Here is a 19130-nt window from a genome sequence, read left to right on the forward strand (position 1 = left end):
TCAACACTGGAACACCTGCCTGTGAGTCAGGGCAGGGGAGATTCCTGGACTGTTTAGCAAGAACAGTTCACGAGAGCTCCAAGTTTCCAGCCGGCTCCACCACAGGGCTAGTGGGACAGGCCGTGCCCTAGGAAGAGCAGGACGTGGGGCTTGAGACACAGGCTGAAGAAGGAGACCAGAGACTGGTTTCCTTCCATAGACCCAGTCACACTTCTGAATCTGCCTTCTGAGGCTGGTAGAGGGAAGGAAGGAGGATGACAAAGGAAGGGACAATGGGCACCAGGTGCCCCAAACGAGGGAGATTCACTGAGAGAAATCAAAGAAGACTTAAACAAGTGGAGAGCTATACACGTTCACTTATTGGAAGGCTCAATTTTGTTAACATGTCAATTCTCTTCGACGTGATCTAGAAAGCACACGTCAGTCAAAATTTCAGCAGGATTTCTTGTAGAAGCTGACAAACTAAATTCTAAAATTTACACGGGTACAGGAAACCATCAAAATCCCACAGGACAAAACAGACAGCAACCTCTTTGACCTCAGCCTCAGCAACTTCTTACTAGACATGTCTCCAGGGGCAAGGGAAACAAAAGCAAAAAATGAACTATTGAGACCTCATCAAGATAAAAAGCTTCTCTACAGTGAGGGAAACAATCAACAAAACGAGGCAACCGATGGAATGAATGGGAGAAGATATCTGCAAGCGACATATCTCCTAAAGGGGGAGTCTCCAAAACCTATAAAGAACTTGTCAAACTCAACACCCAAAAAGCAAATAATCCAGTGAAGAAACGGGCAGAAGGCATGAAGAAACACTTTGCCAGAGAAGACATCCAGATAGCTTAACAGACACGTGGAAAACACGCTCAACATCACTCACCATCAGGAAAATACAAATCAAAATCACAATGAGACAGATGCCACCTCACACCTGTCAGAATGGCTAAAATTAACTCAGGAAACGACAGCTGTCGGTGAGGATGCGGAGAAAGGGGAAGCCTCTTGCGCTGTTGGTGGGAATGCAAGCTGGTGCAGCCGCTCTGCAGAACAGGATGGAGGTTCCTCAAGAAACTGAAAACAGAACTACCCTATGACTCGGCAATTACACTACGGGGCATTTATCCAAAGGTTATAGGAGTGCCGACTTGAAGGAGCACATCTACCCCAATGTTTATAGCAGTGCCACCAACAACGGCCACATTACGGGAAGAGCCCAAGTGTCCATCGACTGATGAATGGATAGGGAAGATGTGTGTGTGTGTGTACGTGTGTGTATACACACATACGACGGGGTATTACTCGGCGATCGAAAAGAATGAAATCTTGCCATCTGCAACAACTCGGAGGAACTCGAGTGCGTTATGCTAAGCAAAGTAAGTCAGTCAGTGAAAGACAAGTATCATACGATTTCACTCATCCGTGGAATTTAAGAAACAAAACAGATGAACTTAGGAAAAATGAAAACACAGAGGGAGGCAGACCATAAGAGACTCTTATATACAGAGAAAGACTGAGGGTTGCTGGAGGGGAGGTGGGGGGGTGGGATGTAGGTGGGCATTAAGGAGGGCACCTGTTGGGATGAGCACTGGGTGTTATATGTAACTGATGAATCACTAAATTCTACTCCTGAAACCAATGCTAACCTATATGTCTAGTCAGCTAACTGGAGTTTAAGTTAAAAAGACATAAAATAAAATTTACATGGATATGCAAAACACCTAGGATAGCCAACACTCTGATAAAGAACAAAACTAGAGGGGACCCGCTCTACCTGATTTGAAGACTCATTAGAACACCATGGTGATCTCAACAGTGCGGTATTGGTGAGAGAGAAGGCACATGGATACGTGGGATGGGTCAGAAAGTCCGGATACAGACCCACATACATAAGAGCAACTGATTTTAGAAAATGCTGCAAAGGCAGTTCTGTGAGAACGGACTTGTTAACCAATGGCGGTGGAAACGCTGGACAGCCATATGCAAAAAAATGAATCTCTACATGTGGCTTGTAGCATACACCAAAATCAATTCAGAATGGATCACAGACCTAAAACCGTGAAATTTCTAGGAAAAACAAACAAACCAGGAGATCTTTGTGTCCTTAGGGTAAGCAAAGATAGATATGATCCCAAAAGATAAGAAAAAAATTGATCCATAAGGCCAAAAAAAAATTGATGGATTGGACTTCATGAGAATTCCAACCTTCCGTGTTTTGGAAAACGTTTCCGCTCTTTCAAAGAAGGTGAAAAGACAGGTTTCTAGTTGGGAAAAGGTATCTGTGAAACAAATCTATTAAATAAGTTCTACCCAGAATCTATACAGGACTCCCAAAACTTGATAAAAAAGAATGAAAAACGCGTTTGAGGAAGATACTGTTTGAGGAAGGCTGTGTTCACAGTGCATCCTGCCAACTCCACGCGGTTCTTCGTACCCAGTATACAGAACGGGGCCTGCCAACCTCCTTGATGGTCCAGTTAAACAAGCGGGGAACTCACGGGATCTCGGAAGGCTGGCTGACCTGCGCCCAGGCAGAGGCCACGGAGGAGCCCAGAGGGGCCAGCCGCGGGAGACGGTGCTGCCTGAGCCGGGCCCAGCCTCACTCCTGCCCCTGCCGTGTCAGGCCTGCCTCGCTGCTAGTCTGTATCCCCAGGGCAGTGCCGAGAGGGCAGCCCGGCCCGCCCGGCAGGGCTGTGCTGGGAGCAGGGCCAGCGGGAACCGGATCCCACTCCCTCTCCCCGAGCGAGCGCAGTGAGAGGGCGCGGGAGAGCGCGTCCTCCTCGGCCTAACGTGGCGCGAGCCACAGGGAGAAGGTGAAGGATGTGGTCGTTTCCACGCAGCTCCGGGCCCGTGGCTGCTCCGCGGGGAGGGCGGGGTTCTTGGGGCTGAGGCTCCGGAGGCAGTATTTTCCACGGTGTGGGGGACGTCCCACTGGTAGCACACCGAGTTACGAAGTACACGGACCTCACGTTAAATAACGCTGAATCGTATCAGGAGAAAGTTATTCACCTTTCAATTCTCTTTCTATCCTAACTACATAAAAACGGAAAGTCTCAAATTGGCGCAATGCATTTTTGGCGCCCCTTTAACGCCCGAGTCCGGAAAACACTGGATCAAGCTGACCAGCCACGGGGGGGGGGGGGGGGGGGGGGGGGGGGGGGGGTGGCACCTAAGCACACGGGGGCGGGGAGGGCAGGGGGGTGGGAGCCTGACCTTGGCCTCCGGCAGCCTGGGGCCCGGCTCGGCCTGGGGCCGGCGACAGCGCAGGGCTGGGCTCTCCCTGGCTGGTGCCCGAGCTGGCGCTGTCGGGGGAGCCGGGGCCGTCACTGAACTTGCGGAAGCAGGCCCTGCAGCAGCGTTCCTTCTTGCCGCCGTGCTTGGTCAGGACGTAGTTGTTGCAGCAGTAGTAACAGAAGATGCGGCCACAGATCCTGGGGTGAAACAAGCACGGGCCGTGAGGACGCCGCGCCGCGGGCCTCGCGGTCTGCCCGGCACCAGAACCGGGCTCTGGAGGCCACACGGCTCCTCGGGCGGGGCTCCGCCCCCACGCAGGAACGTGGCCTCGCGGTCAGTTTGGTGAGATGCCGACTGAAGCCATCCTGACAAGCCCACTGGGAGGCGACGTTTTATTTCCCCAGGTGCCGGGAGGCAGGGGACAGGGTACGTGGCTGAGCCCACCTTCTGGGACACACTGACGTGGGGGTTCAGAGGCTCTGAGGGGCCACAGACCCACCCGGGGCCGTGCTGATGACTTTCTATCTGCCTTGGCCCCCGCTGAGATTTATAGGAATAACTCTGCCTACCCTTCCTCGGGCCCTAGGAGGGTCTTCGCCGTCTGTGTTCTCCCAGCAAAGCCTCAGCCCCCGCTCTCCCTGGGCTCCAGGAACGTCGCTTTCCCTCCGGTCCCCGCAGCCTGAGGGAGGCCGACGGCTGCTGCTCTCTGGCTGCTCCACAGCCGGGTGGGTCCCCTTGACTCTGCCCGCACCCCTGCACCTGACCTCCGCCCCCTTCAGGGATCCCTGCGCGGCCCGCCAGGACCCGCGCCCGGCTCCCCGAAGACCGGATGGCCACGTGCGCCTCCCAGACACACAGCGGCGCCTGCGCCCCGCCCCGCTGACCTGCAGTGGTGCCTCCGCACCATCCAGCTGAACTCCCGCTTGCAGTCGTGACAGTGGCTGGCCTCCGCGTCCCCGAGCCACCTCTCCTCAGCGCTGAGCTTCTGCTGGAACTCCAGGGCGTCTGACTTTTGCCAGAGAGCATCCTTGTCCCTGGGACAGAGCCACATCAGAATCAGAGAGGAATCCATGACAACAGCAGGGTGATCCCGGAATCATGTCTGAAGACCGACTGCAAATTTCCCAAGACGTGGAAGGAAGATTCACTCCACTTGGAAACACTGGTCTGTCCCCTGCATCGGTCCCAGACTCAGCTGACGGCACGTGTGTGCAGGCAGAGGGGACTGTGATGCACGTACGGGGTGCTGGTGGCCGCAAAGAGCTGCCAGCACCCGCACGGGTCACACACTGCTCAGGGATCTAAACGACGCTGTACACGGTCACCTGGAGTTTAAGGTGTAACAGGCTGTCGTAATTATAGGACACACGGCGTGCTCTGAGCCCAAGGACCTCGAATGTACTGCCCACACGAATCGTACATGTATTCAGAAACCCTTATGTGTTTATGGTCTCCTCAAGTAACAAGTAATCGTTGGAGAAGATGAAAGGCGTCCTCGACGGAAAGCCTGATGGGATGTTACTTTCCCTTACTCCTCAGGGAGACGCTATGCGCTCCGGGAAGCAAGACCGGAAGCACAGGGAGGCTTTCCAGAAAGGTCTGGCAGGTGTCAGAACATGCCTGACACACAGGGCAGACGCGCACAGAGGTTTCCGTGTTGTTGCTATTACAGCTTCTGACCTGGGAACGTTTCGTTCTTTCCTAGATGGAACCCCGGCCACCATCCCAAGGTCAAGGCAGCCCCAACAGCACCTCAGTCCCAAAGAGTAACACTAGAGCCACCGAGGTCTGGTGACAAACTGATGCCACCACCAGAAATGGACTCCAAGGCCACAGACTCTCCCCTTAAATACAAAAGCCAGGGCATGCAACTGACAGGCATTTCAGGTACCTGCTGTGGTCAGGAAGCAGGAAGACTCATGCCCTGGACCGGCATCACCCTCCCCGCGGGTCCACAGCCCATCCCTTCTGTCCCCAGGCGGCCAGGGACCCACTCCCTGAAATGCGGGAACGTAGTCAGGACTCGGGCTTCTCCATCACACGCCTCAAGAACATGACTGAGCTCACAGGTCTTGAGTGCCCTGAGTCCCAAATCTGCAAATCGATGATACGTGGGCAGAGGTTTTACACTTCCAGATCAGGTGGAATTTAGTGTCACCATTTTGCAACCCCAAATGAATTGGCAGATTTAGGCGGTGCTTTTAGGCTGCGAACATCGCAAAGAACGGGCTTATCAGATCTTACGTGGGCTCCTGAAGGAAAGACCCAAACTATAAACCAATTCTATGAGGCGTTCTTGAGAACATTTTGAATCTGGGTCTGAGCCAGCCTCTAGTAGAGCAGTGGTTCTCCACTCTGGCTCACTGATCCCTGGGCCCTGCTCCCAGAAATTCCAGTTTGGTTGGACTGGGTAGGGTCTGGACGTGGGTATCATTTTAACAGCTCCCCTAGTGACTGTAATGTGCACGTAGGGTGGACCGTCACGGCTCTGGTTTCGGCTAACAATTCACAAGAAATAACAAAGATTTGGGAGAACATGTCACGTGGTGCCATGGAGCTACAACTGGCAAAATCCAGGCTGTGGGAAACTCTACCGGACGAAAGACCGAGCTTCCTCAAAAGTAAATTGCGAAGAGAAAAAAAAGTTAGAGACACAGTGGCCCAATCACAGACTAAGTAAGAGAGATCTAACATCTCGCCATGCAACGTATGGATCCAGATCCTCATTAGAAAACAACGTAAGGAAAAAAAAAATAGGAAAAACACGAAACTGACTAGATGCTTAATGATATTGGGAACCACGGTTAATTTTTAAGCACGGCGATGACACCGTGGTGGCACAAAATGGAGAGTCCTTGTCTTAAGAGGAGCACGTACTGAAACATTTGGAGATGAAATAATATATCTGGAATCTGCATCAAAATAATCTGGGGAGGTGAGGGACACGGCGGGTCTCTGGATGAAACAAGACTGGCCGTGAGGTGAAGGACGCTGAAGCAGGGGGCAGGTACTTGGGGTGCACTGTGTTGGCCTGTTGTTGTACATCTGCAAATTTCCATATGAGAAAGTTAAGACTTTAGGGGCGCCTGGGTGTCCCAGTTGGTTGAGTGTCTTCTGACTCTTGGTTTCGGCTCAGGTCATGATCTCGTGGTTCGTGAGATCAGGCCCCACGTCGGGCTCTGCGCTCATAGCGTGGAGCCTGCTTGAGATTCTCTCTCCCTCTCTCTGCCCCTCCCCAGCTCGTGTGGTCTCTCCCTTTCTGTCTCTCAACATAAGTAAATAAACTTAAAAAAACAGAAAAATATAAACAAGAAAAAAAAAACTGTTTTGAACCACTCTCGCCAACTTGAAAAGTCAGGCCAGTTTCACGTGAAAGTCCAGGCTTGCACCTTTTCTTCAGAGGGAAGGCGATGTGGCAAGCTGGGCCCGGTGCCTGTGCAGCACCAAGTGGCAGGAGCAGAGCACGTGTGTCCTCCGGGTTCCGAGGGCCCACCCGGCCCCGCTCACACACTTGTGATGCCACCTGCAGGTGTAGGAGTTTGGGAGGCCCGGCACTGGGGAAAGGTGGGACGGAGGAGAAGGGGGAAAGGGCTCATCAAAGAGGGGCAAGGGGATGGAGAGATTCCTCAGGATACGAGACGGCACTTGCCGTCACTCTTGTGGCTACGCACACAGAGATTTGAAAAATGATTCCCCGGCAGTGTGACAACACAGACTCAGCCGAGCCCTGGTGGGAACGGTGAAATCCACTCGTACGAGGCTGCCGAGGGCCCAAGCAGCCCCTGTCTGTGTGGGAGGCCTTAACACAGCACAGACGGACACGGGCCCCTTTCCCGCGAACAGACCTTTCAAGAACAGCCACTGTTCTTTACAGAGAAACCCAGCTCGGGGCGGGGGAGGGAGGGGCAGACAGCTGCTCGCCCCACGCTCTCACCTGAGCAGCTCGATCAGCCTCTCCTCCAGGTACTGCTTGGTTCTATTCAGGTCATCCAGGTCCGCGAGCATCTTCTGGTCATTCTTCTCCCGGTTCGTCACCTCCTGGCAGAGTCTGTTGTAATACTCCTGGATTTTTGTCGTGGCCTTTTCGAGTTCCTTCTGGGTCCTGGTGGAGGGGTGCGGAGTTTACTGAGTGGCCCATACTTCCGGCTTCCCCTAGGCCTCTGGGCTAACCCAGCCCTCTAACGAGGGCTCCCGCCATCCTCCAAGCCTTTCCCCCTCACGGTGGGGGGCGCCCCTTGCGTAACCACCCGCTTGCAGGTTACATACCCCCCTGGCCTTCAAAACCCCCCTCGCACACCCAGACTCTTCACACACACGAGCCCCCGCAGCCAATACAATGGACATTCGGGGAGGGCAGGTGACCTCAGGCTGCTGGGAGCACCTCAGCTGAGTTAACTCCACCCAATTGGTTTTCAGGCTGCGCTGAGGTTATGAGAGAAGCCCCATGGGTATGGTTCACGGGCTGGGGCTGGGGGGGTTTGCAAGAGGAAAACAGAGTCGGGACAGAAAGAACACAGGAGTAGCTCCCTGGAGGTGACCACACGGACGAGGACCCGTCTCCCAGGTGTCTTTGGGGCTCTGTGCACGGGGTGGGTGCTGGGCACACAGTGGGCACTCGACGGGCAATGCCAGGTGCTGACCCAACGGCCCGGAGGCCTCAGGAGCTCTGTCCCCTCGTCTCCGAGGTGCCAAATCACGGTCCTCCTGGCCCTGCCCGCCCCACCTGCGGCTCACCTGGCCCCGAGGGCAGTGGTTTCCCAGGGATGTGCTACAAACCCCCAGGCCCGGCAAGGCGTTCACAGAAGCTCCACGAGACAGAGGGCTCTGCGGAGACTAATTAATCCCTATCTAATCCAGTCTTCCCACGCCCAGTATAAAGCTGTTGGGAAGTGGTTTACTAGACACGGTCCACCAAAATGACCCCGTGGGTGTGCACATGTGTGCGTACACACACGTGTGCACACACAAACACACACACACACACAGACACCCACCCACCTGATGAGTAAAGTAAAATCCAATCCTGGGCAGGCGGATTATGCGACATCGAGCAGCTAAAACTACTCTGAGATCTTACAAACAAGCATTGTTACAGCATTTTTTTTTTAAATGCCACCAACTTAGGAGGTCCTTGCTACTTTTATTGCCGCGTGAACACGACTGGGCAGCAGGAGCCCTACGGGGTCTGAACTCTGGAGGAGTCAGATGGGAAGAGATGTACATCCGGGTTACTGAACACCCAGCGTGCTCTAGATCTCACGCTGGGCCTGGGCCCACCTCAGAAGCCGGGCGGTGGGAGGCGATGAGGGACGGGCAGAGAATGGAAAGCCTCGGGACAATGCGGGGTGCCAGTCTTCGCTGGGGGCAGCCAGGTAACTGGGACCCAGCATCCCCGGCAGGACTGGCTTGGCCTCATCACCAAATGATGCCCAACCCCAGCTTCCCCTCCCCCCCCCCCCATCGCCTGAAAGTGAGGAGGCTCGGGGCGGCCTTGGGGCTGCACAAGTAGGGCCACCCTCCAAGGTTAGAACAGTCATGATGGAGGGTGGCAGCACCATGGACAGACACAGACGCAGCGGCAAGAGTCTGCAGGAAGACAAGCCGGCCTGGTGCCGGGCACACTCACTCACGCTCGGCAGGTGCCCGGAAGGCTTCCCCAACCCCCAACCCGCAGACTCCCATTTCACAAAAGAAACGAGGAAGAGCTCGAGTCACAGCTTGTAGTGGGGAAACACGCACACACACACACACACACACACACACACACACACACACACGCCAGTACCCTAACACGAGACCAGACGCAGAGCTATCTGTCCGAGTACTTTGGTGGGCAGTTGTCAGGGAAACAGACTCGAGCCAAATGGTCTGGCCTGCGCTCCTGTCGCCATCACCTACGTGCTGTCGGACGCTGGGAAAGTGACTGAGCTCCTCTGAGCCTCACTTTCGTCTATAAAATGGGATAAGACATCACTCCGTCCTCAAAGGACTGTTGGGAGGATATAGGGGACAAAGAGATGCAAAGTGTTTAAGCGGTGCCTGCCCCGTTTGGGGCGTTATTTAAGTGTTTGCCGTCAGCGTGACGTTATCATATCCCAACTTTTACTTCGTGTCAGTTCTTCCAAAGCACCTGCCGGAGCTCAGAAAAAGGCACGAGGAGAAAGGCTCTGCCGCCGCCTGCAGGGTGTGCGAGGCCAGCCGCCGGCCCTCCGGGGTACGCTTCTGGCAAAGCCCCTTCCGAGCCTGTGGCTTTTCTTGGGAAAGGTCTTCTTTCACCCGATGCGAGCGGCCGCGCTTCTACGTGACCGCACCAAAGCCCTCCTTCCCCGAAGCCCCCACCGCTGGCCGTGCGGGCGGACCGTGTAACTAACCTGTCCAAGCTCTCGCGCAGGACGGCCCCCTCCTCGTCCTTCTTCCGCAGGGCGGCCTGGCACTCTGCGAGACGCTTGCTGGTGCAGTTCAGCTTCTCTCCCAGCTCTGCCTGGGTGGCCTGGCACAGGACATCGGGGAGAAGACGCTTAGCAAGAGTGTCTTAACAAGAGCCCTCGCGGCAGGCCGGGAAGGGACCTGGCTCTCCGCCCCATCTGGTTGGGTCTCTTTTAACTGGAGGGGGTTTTAAGTTCAAGAGGCCAAGAACCTTTGGTCTGCGCTGGCGGGGCGTGACACACTCCTGTTTGTAATTCTAGCCCCCGAGTATTAATTGCAAGGCGTTGGGGCGCTTGGTGGGGGGGGGGGCGCAGGAATCCGAATCTCGGAGGACTGGCTGGGGGCAGGGCTCCCCCTGGGTTCAGAACCACCGGCTCAAGAGACGCCTGCAGAGACGGCTGAGGAGCACAGTCTGTTTCCTTTCCATAGGGCTGGCTGGAAACCACAGCTGGCAGCCCCAGCCAGGGGTCCAGGAGGTAGAAGGCTGCGGTGCACACCCAGGATGCCTACAGGGCCGAACGGATGGGAGCTCCGGCTCGGGAACTGGGAGCCTTGCGGGCGGCCCTCCTAACGGGTCCAGTGGAAAGCATGCCGGGCCCTGCTCCCTGATAGGCACACACACTGGGGTGGGAACGACCGGGCAGAGGGGGGCACCCCAGAATCCCGGGCCGCTGGTCAGCACACTCCCTGGGGCCTACCTTCAGCCTCTCCGCAGCCTCCTCGGCGGCCTGCAGCTGCCGGCCTCGCTCCTCAAGCTGGGCCCTGAGGCTCCCGCAGTCTTCACTGGCAGCCTGGAGATGATGAGAGAGGGGTCGTCAAAGCGGGATCCTGACATACGGAGACCCCCCTCAGCCCCATTCCCCCGAATGGGTAAAAACAAGCTACCCCTCTCTTCTGCACCAAACTCAGTAAGCTTTGGGCTTCACTGGTGACAACATCCTTTCAAGCTTACTAAGAAACTGAGTTTGGTCCTCAAACTTAGAGTTTAATTTCTGCAAGGAGAAAAGTGCCCCATGAGCCACACGGAGCAGCACAGGATGGGTGACACAGCGCAGGAGGCACATCCGTGTCTGGGAGTGAGCACAGACCTCGGTGCAAACGAGCAAGTTTGGAAGCCCAAACCCCACGGCCATCCTGCTCGTGTCCTGGGTCGTAGCCACTCTTAACCCTTTTTCTCTGTGCAGTCCCGAAGGCACATGGGAGCCCGCTGTCTATCCCAAGGGCTTTGTGACAAACTAACTGAGCCAGTTTCTTACCACGGTGCCTGTCATCAGGATGGCACGTGAAGGGCCAGAAAACCCAGGGACAGGGCTCGCAGGCGGGAAGTGCTGGTGCCTGCAGTAGTAGGTTCTAGAGGCTAGGGCAAGGGTCTCAAACTCACAGGCCCAGAGGGGCTGGGCAAGTACCTAAACGAGTGTAAGGAAAACACCAAAGGGTGCGTGTGTCCTTGAAAGGGGGCAGCCACCACCCAGCTCCTGGTGACTGCTGCCAGGTGGCAAGGAGGGCACAGTCTCTGAGATCTTCTGAGATTTCAAAGGAAGCCCCCAGACTGAATTTGTAAACACCTTGCTCTTTAAATGCTGGCTGCTAATTTTAAAAAGCCGCTCCATATGAGCCAAACCCGTCTGCAACCACCTTGGGTTTAGACTTCTGGCTAGGGCGTTGCTCTGGACACATGCCCTAAAGCATCCATGAGGGTGGGGGAAGGGTGCTGTGACCTAGCCATGTCTGCCGGCTGCCCGGTACATTCTTAGGCCGTCGCGTGCCACATGGCTGCAGACGCGTCCTATCCTCTCGTGGGCCCGTCGGGCCCCGCCGCAGGGGGGGTCGAGGCCGGGACTACCTTCAGTCTGCTCTGGTGGTCCATGATCTCGGTGCTCAGCTGGAACTTGAGAGCGCTGAGCTCCTCGTGTGCGGCCTCCTGGAGGCTCTGCGCCCGCTGCTCGGCCTGGGCCAGCTGGGCCTGCAGGCCGGGCAAGGAGCGGGCCGCCTCCTCGGCCACCTTCAGCCTCTCCTGCAAGCTGTCCTTCTCTCGCTGCAGCCCAGCCACTCGGTGCTCCAGGCCCTCCCGCTCCCTTGAGGCCGCCTCTCTGGCGTCACGGAGCTCCTGGACGGCGCGGGCCAGGGCCTCCTCCGCCTGCTGTTTCTCCACGAGCTGAGTGCAGCGGTGGCCGTGGGGCTCGGCTGTGTCTGCGCTGGCCCCGGGCAGCTGCTCCCGCGGCTCGGCCTGTCCCAGCGGGGCTTCCCGGGAGCCGTGTCCTGCCTGGGACTGCTCCTCCTCGGCCCTGTCCTCCCGCAGCGCCCCTTCGTGCCCCGAGCCCTGCGGCGGCTCCCGACCGCGGGCCTTCTTGAGGGCCTCGTTCTGCTCCTGCAGCTGCTGCACGAGGGCCCTGTGCTCCCTCAGAGCGGCCTCGGCCACGCTCAGCTGGCTCTGGGCCTTCTCCCGGTCACCCAGGGCTGCCTGGAGCTCGGCCTGAAGGTCTGGCACCCCCGCCTCCCCCTGCCGGGCCTCTGGCTCTGCCTGACTCGGGGCCAGCTGGGCCCCCGGCTCCCGCGGGGCGGTGCCTTCGGGGGGGCCGAGCCCCTGCTGGCCTTTCTCTGCACGGAGGGTCTCGATCAGCTGGGTCTGCCGCTGGCACTGGCTCTCAAGAGCCTTGAGCTCCCTTTCCTGGGCCTCTGCCCGCTGCCGGCACTGCCCCACTGCCTCCTGCAGCTGCTGGCACTCGGCCTCCTTGCTCCGCAGGGCGGCCTCCTTCTCCGCCGCGTGGGCCCTCATGGTCTCCTTGGCCTTCCTCACGGCCAGGAGGCTCGCCTCCATCTGGTCTCCCATGTGCCGGATGCTGGCCTGCTCAGACTCCAGGGAGGCCAGGGAGCTCCGGATGGCCGCCTCCCGCTGCTGCAGCGCCTGGTAGTCGGCCTGCAGGGCCTGCAGCTTGCCCTCGAGGAGCTGGTTGCGTTCCAGTGCTTTCTGTAGCTCCTTCTTCAGCTCCCCGTCGGCCTGCTGGAGCCTCTCCTCCCGTCCGCTCCCTGGCGTCTCGGGGCCACCGGTCTGGCCCTCCTGTGGGCTGCGCGGCCCCTCCTCCGGCCCCCTGGAGGCCTGCCGCGGGGTGGCGCCCGGGGGCCCCGGCTGCTCGGCCAGCCGCTCCAGCGCCCCCACCTTCTGGCTCAGGTGGTCTCTGTCCCGGGCGAGCTGCTGCCTCTGCTCCTCCAGGTCACCCACGTGCTGGCTCAGCTGCGCCAGCTGGGCCTCCAGGACCCGCAGCTGCCGCGCCAGCGCCCCGGCCTCCTGCTCCAGCAGCCCCTTCTCCTGTCGCCGCTGCCGCTCCTCCTGCCTCACCTCTGCCAGCTCCTCCTCCAGGGAGCTCAGGTGGGCGAGGGCCTCGTGTAGCTGTCGCCGCAGCCGGGTGGCCTCCTGCCCCTTCCCGGCCAGCTCCTCCAGCCGGTGCTCCAGGCCGGCCCGGGCCTCCTCCTTCAGCCGTAGCTCCTCGGCCAGCTGCCCCAGCTGGGCGCTCTGCTGCCTGCTGAGCTCCTGGACCTCGGCGTGCTCTCTCTCCAGGGCCCGAAGCTTCTCCCCCAGCTCCTGGGTCCCCGGCGCCGGGTCCCCGGGGAGGGGCTTCCGCCGCCCCGGCGTGTCCGGCACCGGAGCGGGCACCGAATCTGCCTCCTGCTCTGCCGACCGCGGGCTCTTCCTGTCCGGCGAGCCCCACGCGGCCTCGAGCTCCCGGGCCAGGGGCTGCAGCACGGACTCCAGCCGCCGCAGGGCCGAGTGGGAATCCTCCTCCTTCTCCGCCGCCCCCCGCTCCAGGGCCCGCAGGCACTCCTGAAGCTCCTTCACGGCGCTCTGTGCGGCCTGGGTGACCTCCCACTGCTTCTGGAGCTCGGCCACCAGGCGAGTGAGGCGGGCGTTGTCCTCAGCCGCGGCGCGGCCCCTCTCCCTCTCCGTCTGCAGCTGCTCCCCCTGCAGGCTGACGGTCGCCCTCAGCCCCTGGTTCTCCGTGTCCAGCTGGTGCACCTGCTCCTGCAGCTGCTTCTCCCGCACCTCCAGCTGGTCCAGCTCCAGGCGCATCTCGTCGAAGCCCTCCAGCGCCTCGTTGTGTAAGGGGCTGCTCAGGTCAAAGCTGGAGGCCGTCTCCTGAGTCTGGGGAGGAGAAAGAGGACACAAGTGGCTTCGGCACGGAAGCTACGCGGCTCCTGGGAAAAGCGCTCGAGTTTAATGAGAACAAAACCCAAAATACAGCAATCACGGGGCGTAAGGCTGGTCTATCGAGCTAGCCAAAGGGCTGGAAGCACGAGCTGCAGGAGGTCAGGGCGCATCCTAAAGGCACAACCCACACACGTGAGCTCCGCCCGGGGCCTCGGAACCCGCGCGTCCCATCCAGCCTCCTGTAGCTTTGGGAGCGTAATGGACACTGGTGCTTAGATTCGTTAAGTTACATTCAAACTATTGTCCACCACTGCTCCAGACCTACAACTCCTTTTGTGATTCAACCACAAAACAGAGTTAAAGCTCCATTTATTCGCCAGTCTTAATGCTTTTCCTATTTTCACATCTTGTTTTTAACTGCACCGCTCTTTCCTATAGAACTACATGCAGCTATGATACATTCACTTTCTAACACAGTTAACAAAATTAACCCTGCCCACGAACACCGACTGAGCACTCACTGGTCTATGTCAAGCCCGGAAGCACTGTGCGTGCACCCCGTCACTCAGTCCGCGACATCACCTCGTGAGCTACGATGACTTTCATGCCCCCATTTTCTAGATGAGACAGCTGAGGTTTCAAGAGGGTGAGTGGTCTGCCCAGGGTCACACAACTCATGGGGGACAGTCAGCTGCTTTTAACCCAAGTGCCAAACTGCTTTGGGGCACCTTGGGTGGCTCAGTCGGTTAAGCGTCCGACTTCAGCTCAGGTCATGATCTCACTGTTCGTGAGTTCGAGCCCCGCGTCGGGCTCTGTGCTGACAGCTCGGAGCCTGGAGCCTGCTTCCGATTCTGTCTCCCTCTCTCTCTGCCCCTCCCCAGCTCATGCTCTTCCAAAAATAAATAAATATTAAAAAAAAAAAAAAAAAAAGGAAGATACCTTAAAAGCTTCTAACAAAATCTAACCTCTAAAAGGCCTAAATTCTCTTGGGTTATAAAAACCTGGACTGTAGGAAGCAGAGGGTATAACTGAGGGTTTACGTTGCTCTGGCTGGAACAAAAGGTGTCTGAGAACAGCCCCCCTCCCCCCCCCATTGTAAGCAACAAGGACATACGCTGGCTGACACGGTAGGGAGGAAGTCCCCAGCCTTTTCTGGCATTACCTGCAGGTAGTTGCTCACCAAGCTGCTCATGCTGGAGCTTCGGCTGGGGGGTCTCCACAGGTAGGCAGAGGAGCCAGCGGCCAGCGTCCTCCTGAGGGGCCACAGAGCAGACAGACCTGGGTCAGAGCAGGAAATACACACGCGCGTACGTGCACCCGGGGGCCTTGGTTATCACAAGGCACCCAGTGGTGGGAGGGGGCAGTGCCCTCCCAGATAGAGCGTAACAAGGCAAAACCCATCAGCTTCTGCCAAAGGGCAGATTTACGTGGGGCTACAGCGGATGCACTCCACTGCTGAGTTTCAATGTAAGGCCTCTCCACCCACTGCCCAGAAAGAACGAAATGAACATATTACTTCCCAATTTTTGCTTTAAATTGTCCTTACATCTTTGTTCCTGTCATAGTCTGCTCGCGAGGGAAAAGTGGCAATCAATCTGAGAAATAAAGGTGACATGGTGCTTGGAGGCAGCCTTGCAGTGGTCATAAAAGTACAACTAGCCTAAGTCTGTATCCCTAGGGAAGCAGATAAACTGGTTTAGTTGCGGGGCGCCCAGGTGGTGCAGTCGGTTAAGCGTCCAACTCTTGATCTCGGCTCAGGTCATGATCTCACGGCTGGTGGGTTTAATCCCCGCATCGGGCTCTGTGCTGACAGTGCAGAGCCTGCTTGGGATTCTCCCCCTCCTCTCTCTCTGCTCCTTCCCCGCTCGTGCACGCGCTCTCCCTCTCAGAATAAACTTAAAAAAATAAATAAATAAATAAATAAATAAACTGGTTTAGTTGCACAAGAGAATACTCTATACCGTGGCTCGGAGATCTCTTTTTTTTTTTTTTTATTTTTTTTTTTCAACGTTTATTTATTTTTGGGACAGAGAGAGACAGAGCATGAACGGGGGAGGGGCAGAGAGAGAGGGAGACACAGAATTGGAAACAGGCTCCAGGCTCCGAGCCATCGGCCCAGAGCCCGATGCGGGGCTCGAACTCACGGACCGAGAGATCGTGACCTGGCTGAAGTCGGACGCTTAACCGACTGCGCCACCCAGGCGCCCCTCGGAGATCTCTTTTTTAGTGAAGGACCAGACAGAACGCATTTCACACTTGCAAGCCTTATGGTCTCCGTCACAACAACTCGACTCTGCCGCTGTTGCAGCAGAGCAGCCGTGGACAACATGGAAATGAGTGTGGGAAGCCGTGTGGGCTGTGGCCTGTTGACCCCACTCTACAGCTACAGAACTCCATGTGTCTAAAACCAGGCGAAATGAAAAAAAAAAAAAGCAGATCGCAAAAGGATGGCCGTCTCACGGTTCCGTGTGTGCAAAATTTACAAATAAATACAAAACAAAACCATACATACAGAAGATACCTATGGATACACACACAGTGAAACACAAGAACACTTGGGAATGACCTGCATCAACTACAGGGCTGTGATTACTTCTAGGCAGGAACTGAAGAGAAAAGTGTGACGGTGGCTGGGCTTTATTTGGAGCTGGAAGATTTTATTTCCTACAAAGTTGGTATCAGACATGACAACAACCAACAACAACAAAAAAATACCCCCAAAAAACAAAAACAACCCCAAACCCCCAAAATCCCAGCTTGATGGGGCTCCCACTGGGCAAATACGGAATAATTTAAGTTTCAAAATAAAAGATTACAGTGACAGACTATAACCCACTGAATAAAATAACCCACGAGTCAACACTGCTATCAATCAATCGACACATGAATGAGGAAGAAGGAAAAGATCTTTCTTACAATCGGGTGCTAGCTACTAATGTACAAGGAGGAATGGAGTCAGAAAAATCACTCTGGCAATCATGACGGACTCAGGCAAGAATTACCAACAGATGCTGAAACTAACAGGTGGCAGATTTAGAAACAAACAATGGGGTAACAACCTCATCGTAAAATATCTTCCCCTAAGAAACACACCGATTACTTGGGGCGCCTGGGTGGGTCAGTCGGTTAAGCGTCCGACTTCGGCTCAGGTCATGATCTCACAGTTCGAGATTTTGAGCCCCCTGTCAGGCTCTGTCCTGACAGCTCACAGCCTGGAGCCTGCTTGGGATTCTGTGTCTCCCTCTCTCTCTCTGCCCCTTCCCCCACTCACGCTCTGTCTCTCTCAAAAATAAATAAACATTAAAAAAAAATAAAAAGAAACACACTGATTACAAAGGGAGATACAGTAACTTTAGGGAGATCTTGGAAACACCAGATGACTTAATAGTCGCGGTTAACCACCCTGGTAATGAAACAAATCAACATCGTGTGTCTCCAGACGATATGCTGAGGAGGACACAACATCTGGGGTACTCCCTCTGGAAACACTTACCCTGAACCTCACAATGAGGAACAGCCTAGGCAAACAGAAACGAAGGAACATTTTAGAAAATAATTGGCTTGCGCTTTTCCAAAATGTCTACACTATCAAAGACAAAGACGGGGAAACTGTTCCAAGTTCAAAGAGATCAGAGAGACCTGGCATTAACTGCGGCATGTGTTTCTGGGCTGGCTTTTGGTTTATAAAAGACATTACTGGGATAATTCCTAAAATCTGGCCTATAAATCAGTAGCATTGTATCAATATTCATTTCCCAATCTTAATAACTACGCTGAGGTTATACATAAGAGGGTGCCCTTGACTTTAGGAAATACACCATGAGGTACCTAGGAATAAAGAGAGGGGAATCGACTCTGTAGCTTACTCTCAAATGGCCTAGGAGATACACCAACATGTACCGATAAAGAGAAAGAATGATAGAAACAGTTGTAGTAAAACACTGGTAATTAGGGAAATCGAGGTAACAGCCAGATGAACGCTCTGTGGCATTTCGGGGGCAACTCTGCTGGTAATTAGGAATTGATCGCAAAATTAAAAAGTTTTAAAAAGGACACGTGCAGCAAATACGGGCCAACGGTTAGCTATTTGATCTCGGAGGCTGGCCCATGGGCATCGTCATGTCCGGTACTTTTCTCTACACAGAAAATACTCCTAATGTAAAATATAAAAATTTACATGAAAAGAAAATCTGTATCAACAGAAAGCAAAACAAAGAACGCTGGAGTGGAGGTGAGCTCGAGTCTGGCACCTCAGCCCTGCCGGGTGACCTTGGGCAGGCCCCCCTGTCATCTGAGCCTGTCCCCTCCCATCTCCCTCCTGGAGTGGCACGGGAGTGCCACACCGGTAAGAAGTGAAAATCCTGCAGCTTTTTCAGCGACCCGTGCATGGGCGAGCTGTACCTCCCTCTCCTGCGGCCTGCAACCCTGCAAGGACACAACCAGGAAAAAACCTACCGGCTCCCCGCAGGCCGCCCCCGAAGAAACCTCGGGTTTTGCATATGTGTCTCCACTGACTCATTTGCCACCTGGCTGATGGGGAGAGTTTCAGGTTGGAGCCTTCCGATGTTATCATCGTTGATCACAGACACGACAACGTCTGTACGATCAGGAGGGCCGGAGAGAGCTGCCAAACCTTTATTTATGTAATTTACCGAGCGGCATCTCTTTTCCCTGTCTTTTCAACCAAGCGATTCGTCCAAGTACCTGGCAAACGTCGGCCAGGCGGCGTCCAAATCGTAGCCCCTGGATGCCAGGTCAAACTGAACCTCAGTCAGCTCGTAGAGCTGGCCCACGATGTCGGAGCTGAGCTTCGGTTTCAGAAAGGGGCTCCGTGCATAATACCAGTCACTGCAGGGAAGCACAGACAGGGACTGATCGCAAGAGCAATAAAGGGTAAGGAAAGACTGAACCTGATACGGCTCTGCCTTAACAAATTCTAACTCCGGTGACTAATGAGTTAAATTCAGACAGACAGACACAGACACACACACACACACACACACACACACACACACCAATTTGATTTTCTTTCGAATGAGCTTGCTCTTCAAGGAAATTGCTGGAATGAACCAGATGCATATTCACTTACTGTTTACATCCTATCTATTTTCCCAAAAAGGATACGAGAAAACTTAAATCTCAATTATTTGCCCGGAAAGGGACAGCTGTTGGGGAAAGTACTCTTCTTTTTTGAAATGTAACCTCATCTTCTATTCCTTCTAGAGAAATCAACAGCAGAACGGTGAGCTCACGGCTAAATTCTGTCCAGACGCCAATGTTAAAGCCAAGAAACAAAATATCCTCACTTGGAGGTGCTGGTTGTTTCGCT

At 55.4% G+C, this 19130-nt stretch overlaps 1 protein-coding gene across 4 annotated transcripts in view; it reads right to left on the minus strand.

The window, feature by feature from the left end:
• Positions 1 to 19130, minus strand: part of FYCO1 (FYVE and coiled-coil domain autophagy adaptor 1) — a 74580-nt gene that overhangs the window by 33054 nt on the left and 22396 nt on the right. For 3 of the 4 annotated variants that reach the window (XM_023248072.2, XM_023248080.2, XR_006592048.1), the window contains exons 6-13: positions 18506 to 18649; positions 14964 to 15054; positions 11501 to 13795; positions 10356 to 10448; positions 9603 to 9721; positions 7166 to 7333; positions 4116 to 4265; positions 3211 to 3428 (exon numbers count right to left, since the gene is read on the minus strand). In XM_023248072.2, the coding sequence (XP_023103840.2) occupies positions 3211 to 3428; positions 4116 to 4265; positions 7166 to 7333; positions 9603 to 9721; positions 10356 to 10448; positions 11501 to 13795; positions 14964 to 15054; positions 18506 to 18649 (3278 nt within the window). The remainder of the gene's footprint in view (positions 1 to 3210; positions 3429 to 4115; positions 4266 to 7165; positions 7334 to 9602; positions 9722 to 10355; positions 10449 to 11500; positions 13796 to 14963; positions 15055 to 18505; positions 18650 to 19130) is intronic. The other variant, XM_045049228.1, reaches the window with a different exon arrangement.

This window comes from Felis catus, chromosome A2 (genome assembly GCF_018350175.1).
Source record: "Felis catus isolate Fca126 chromosome A2, F.catus_Fca126_mat1.0, whole genome shotgun sequence".
Lineage (NCBI taxonomy): Eukaryota > Metazoa > Chordata > Mammalia > Carnivora > Felidae > Felis > Felis catus.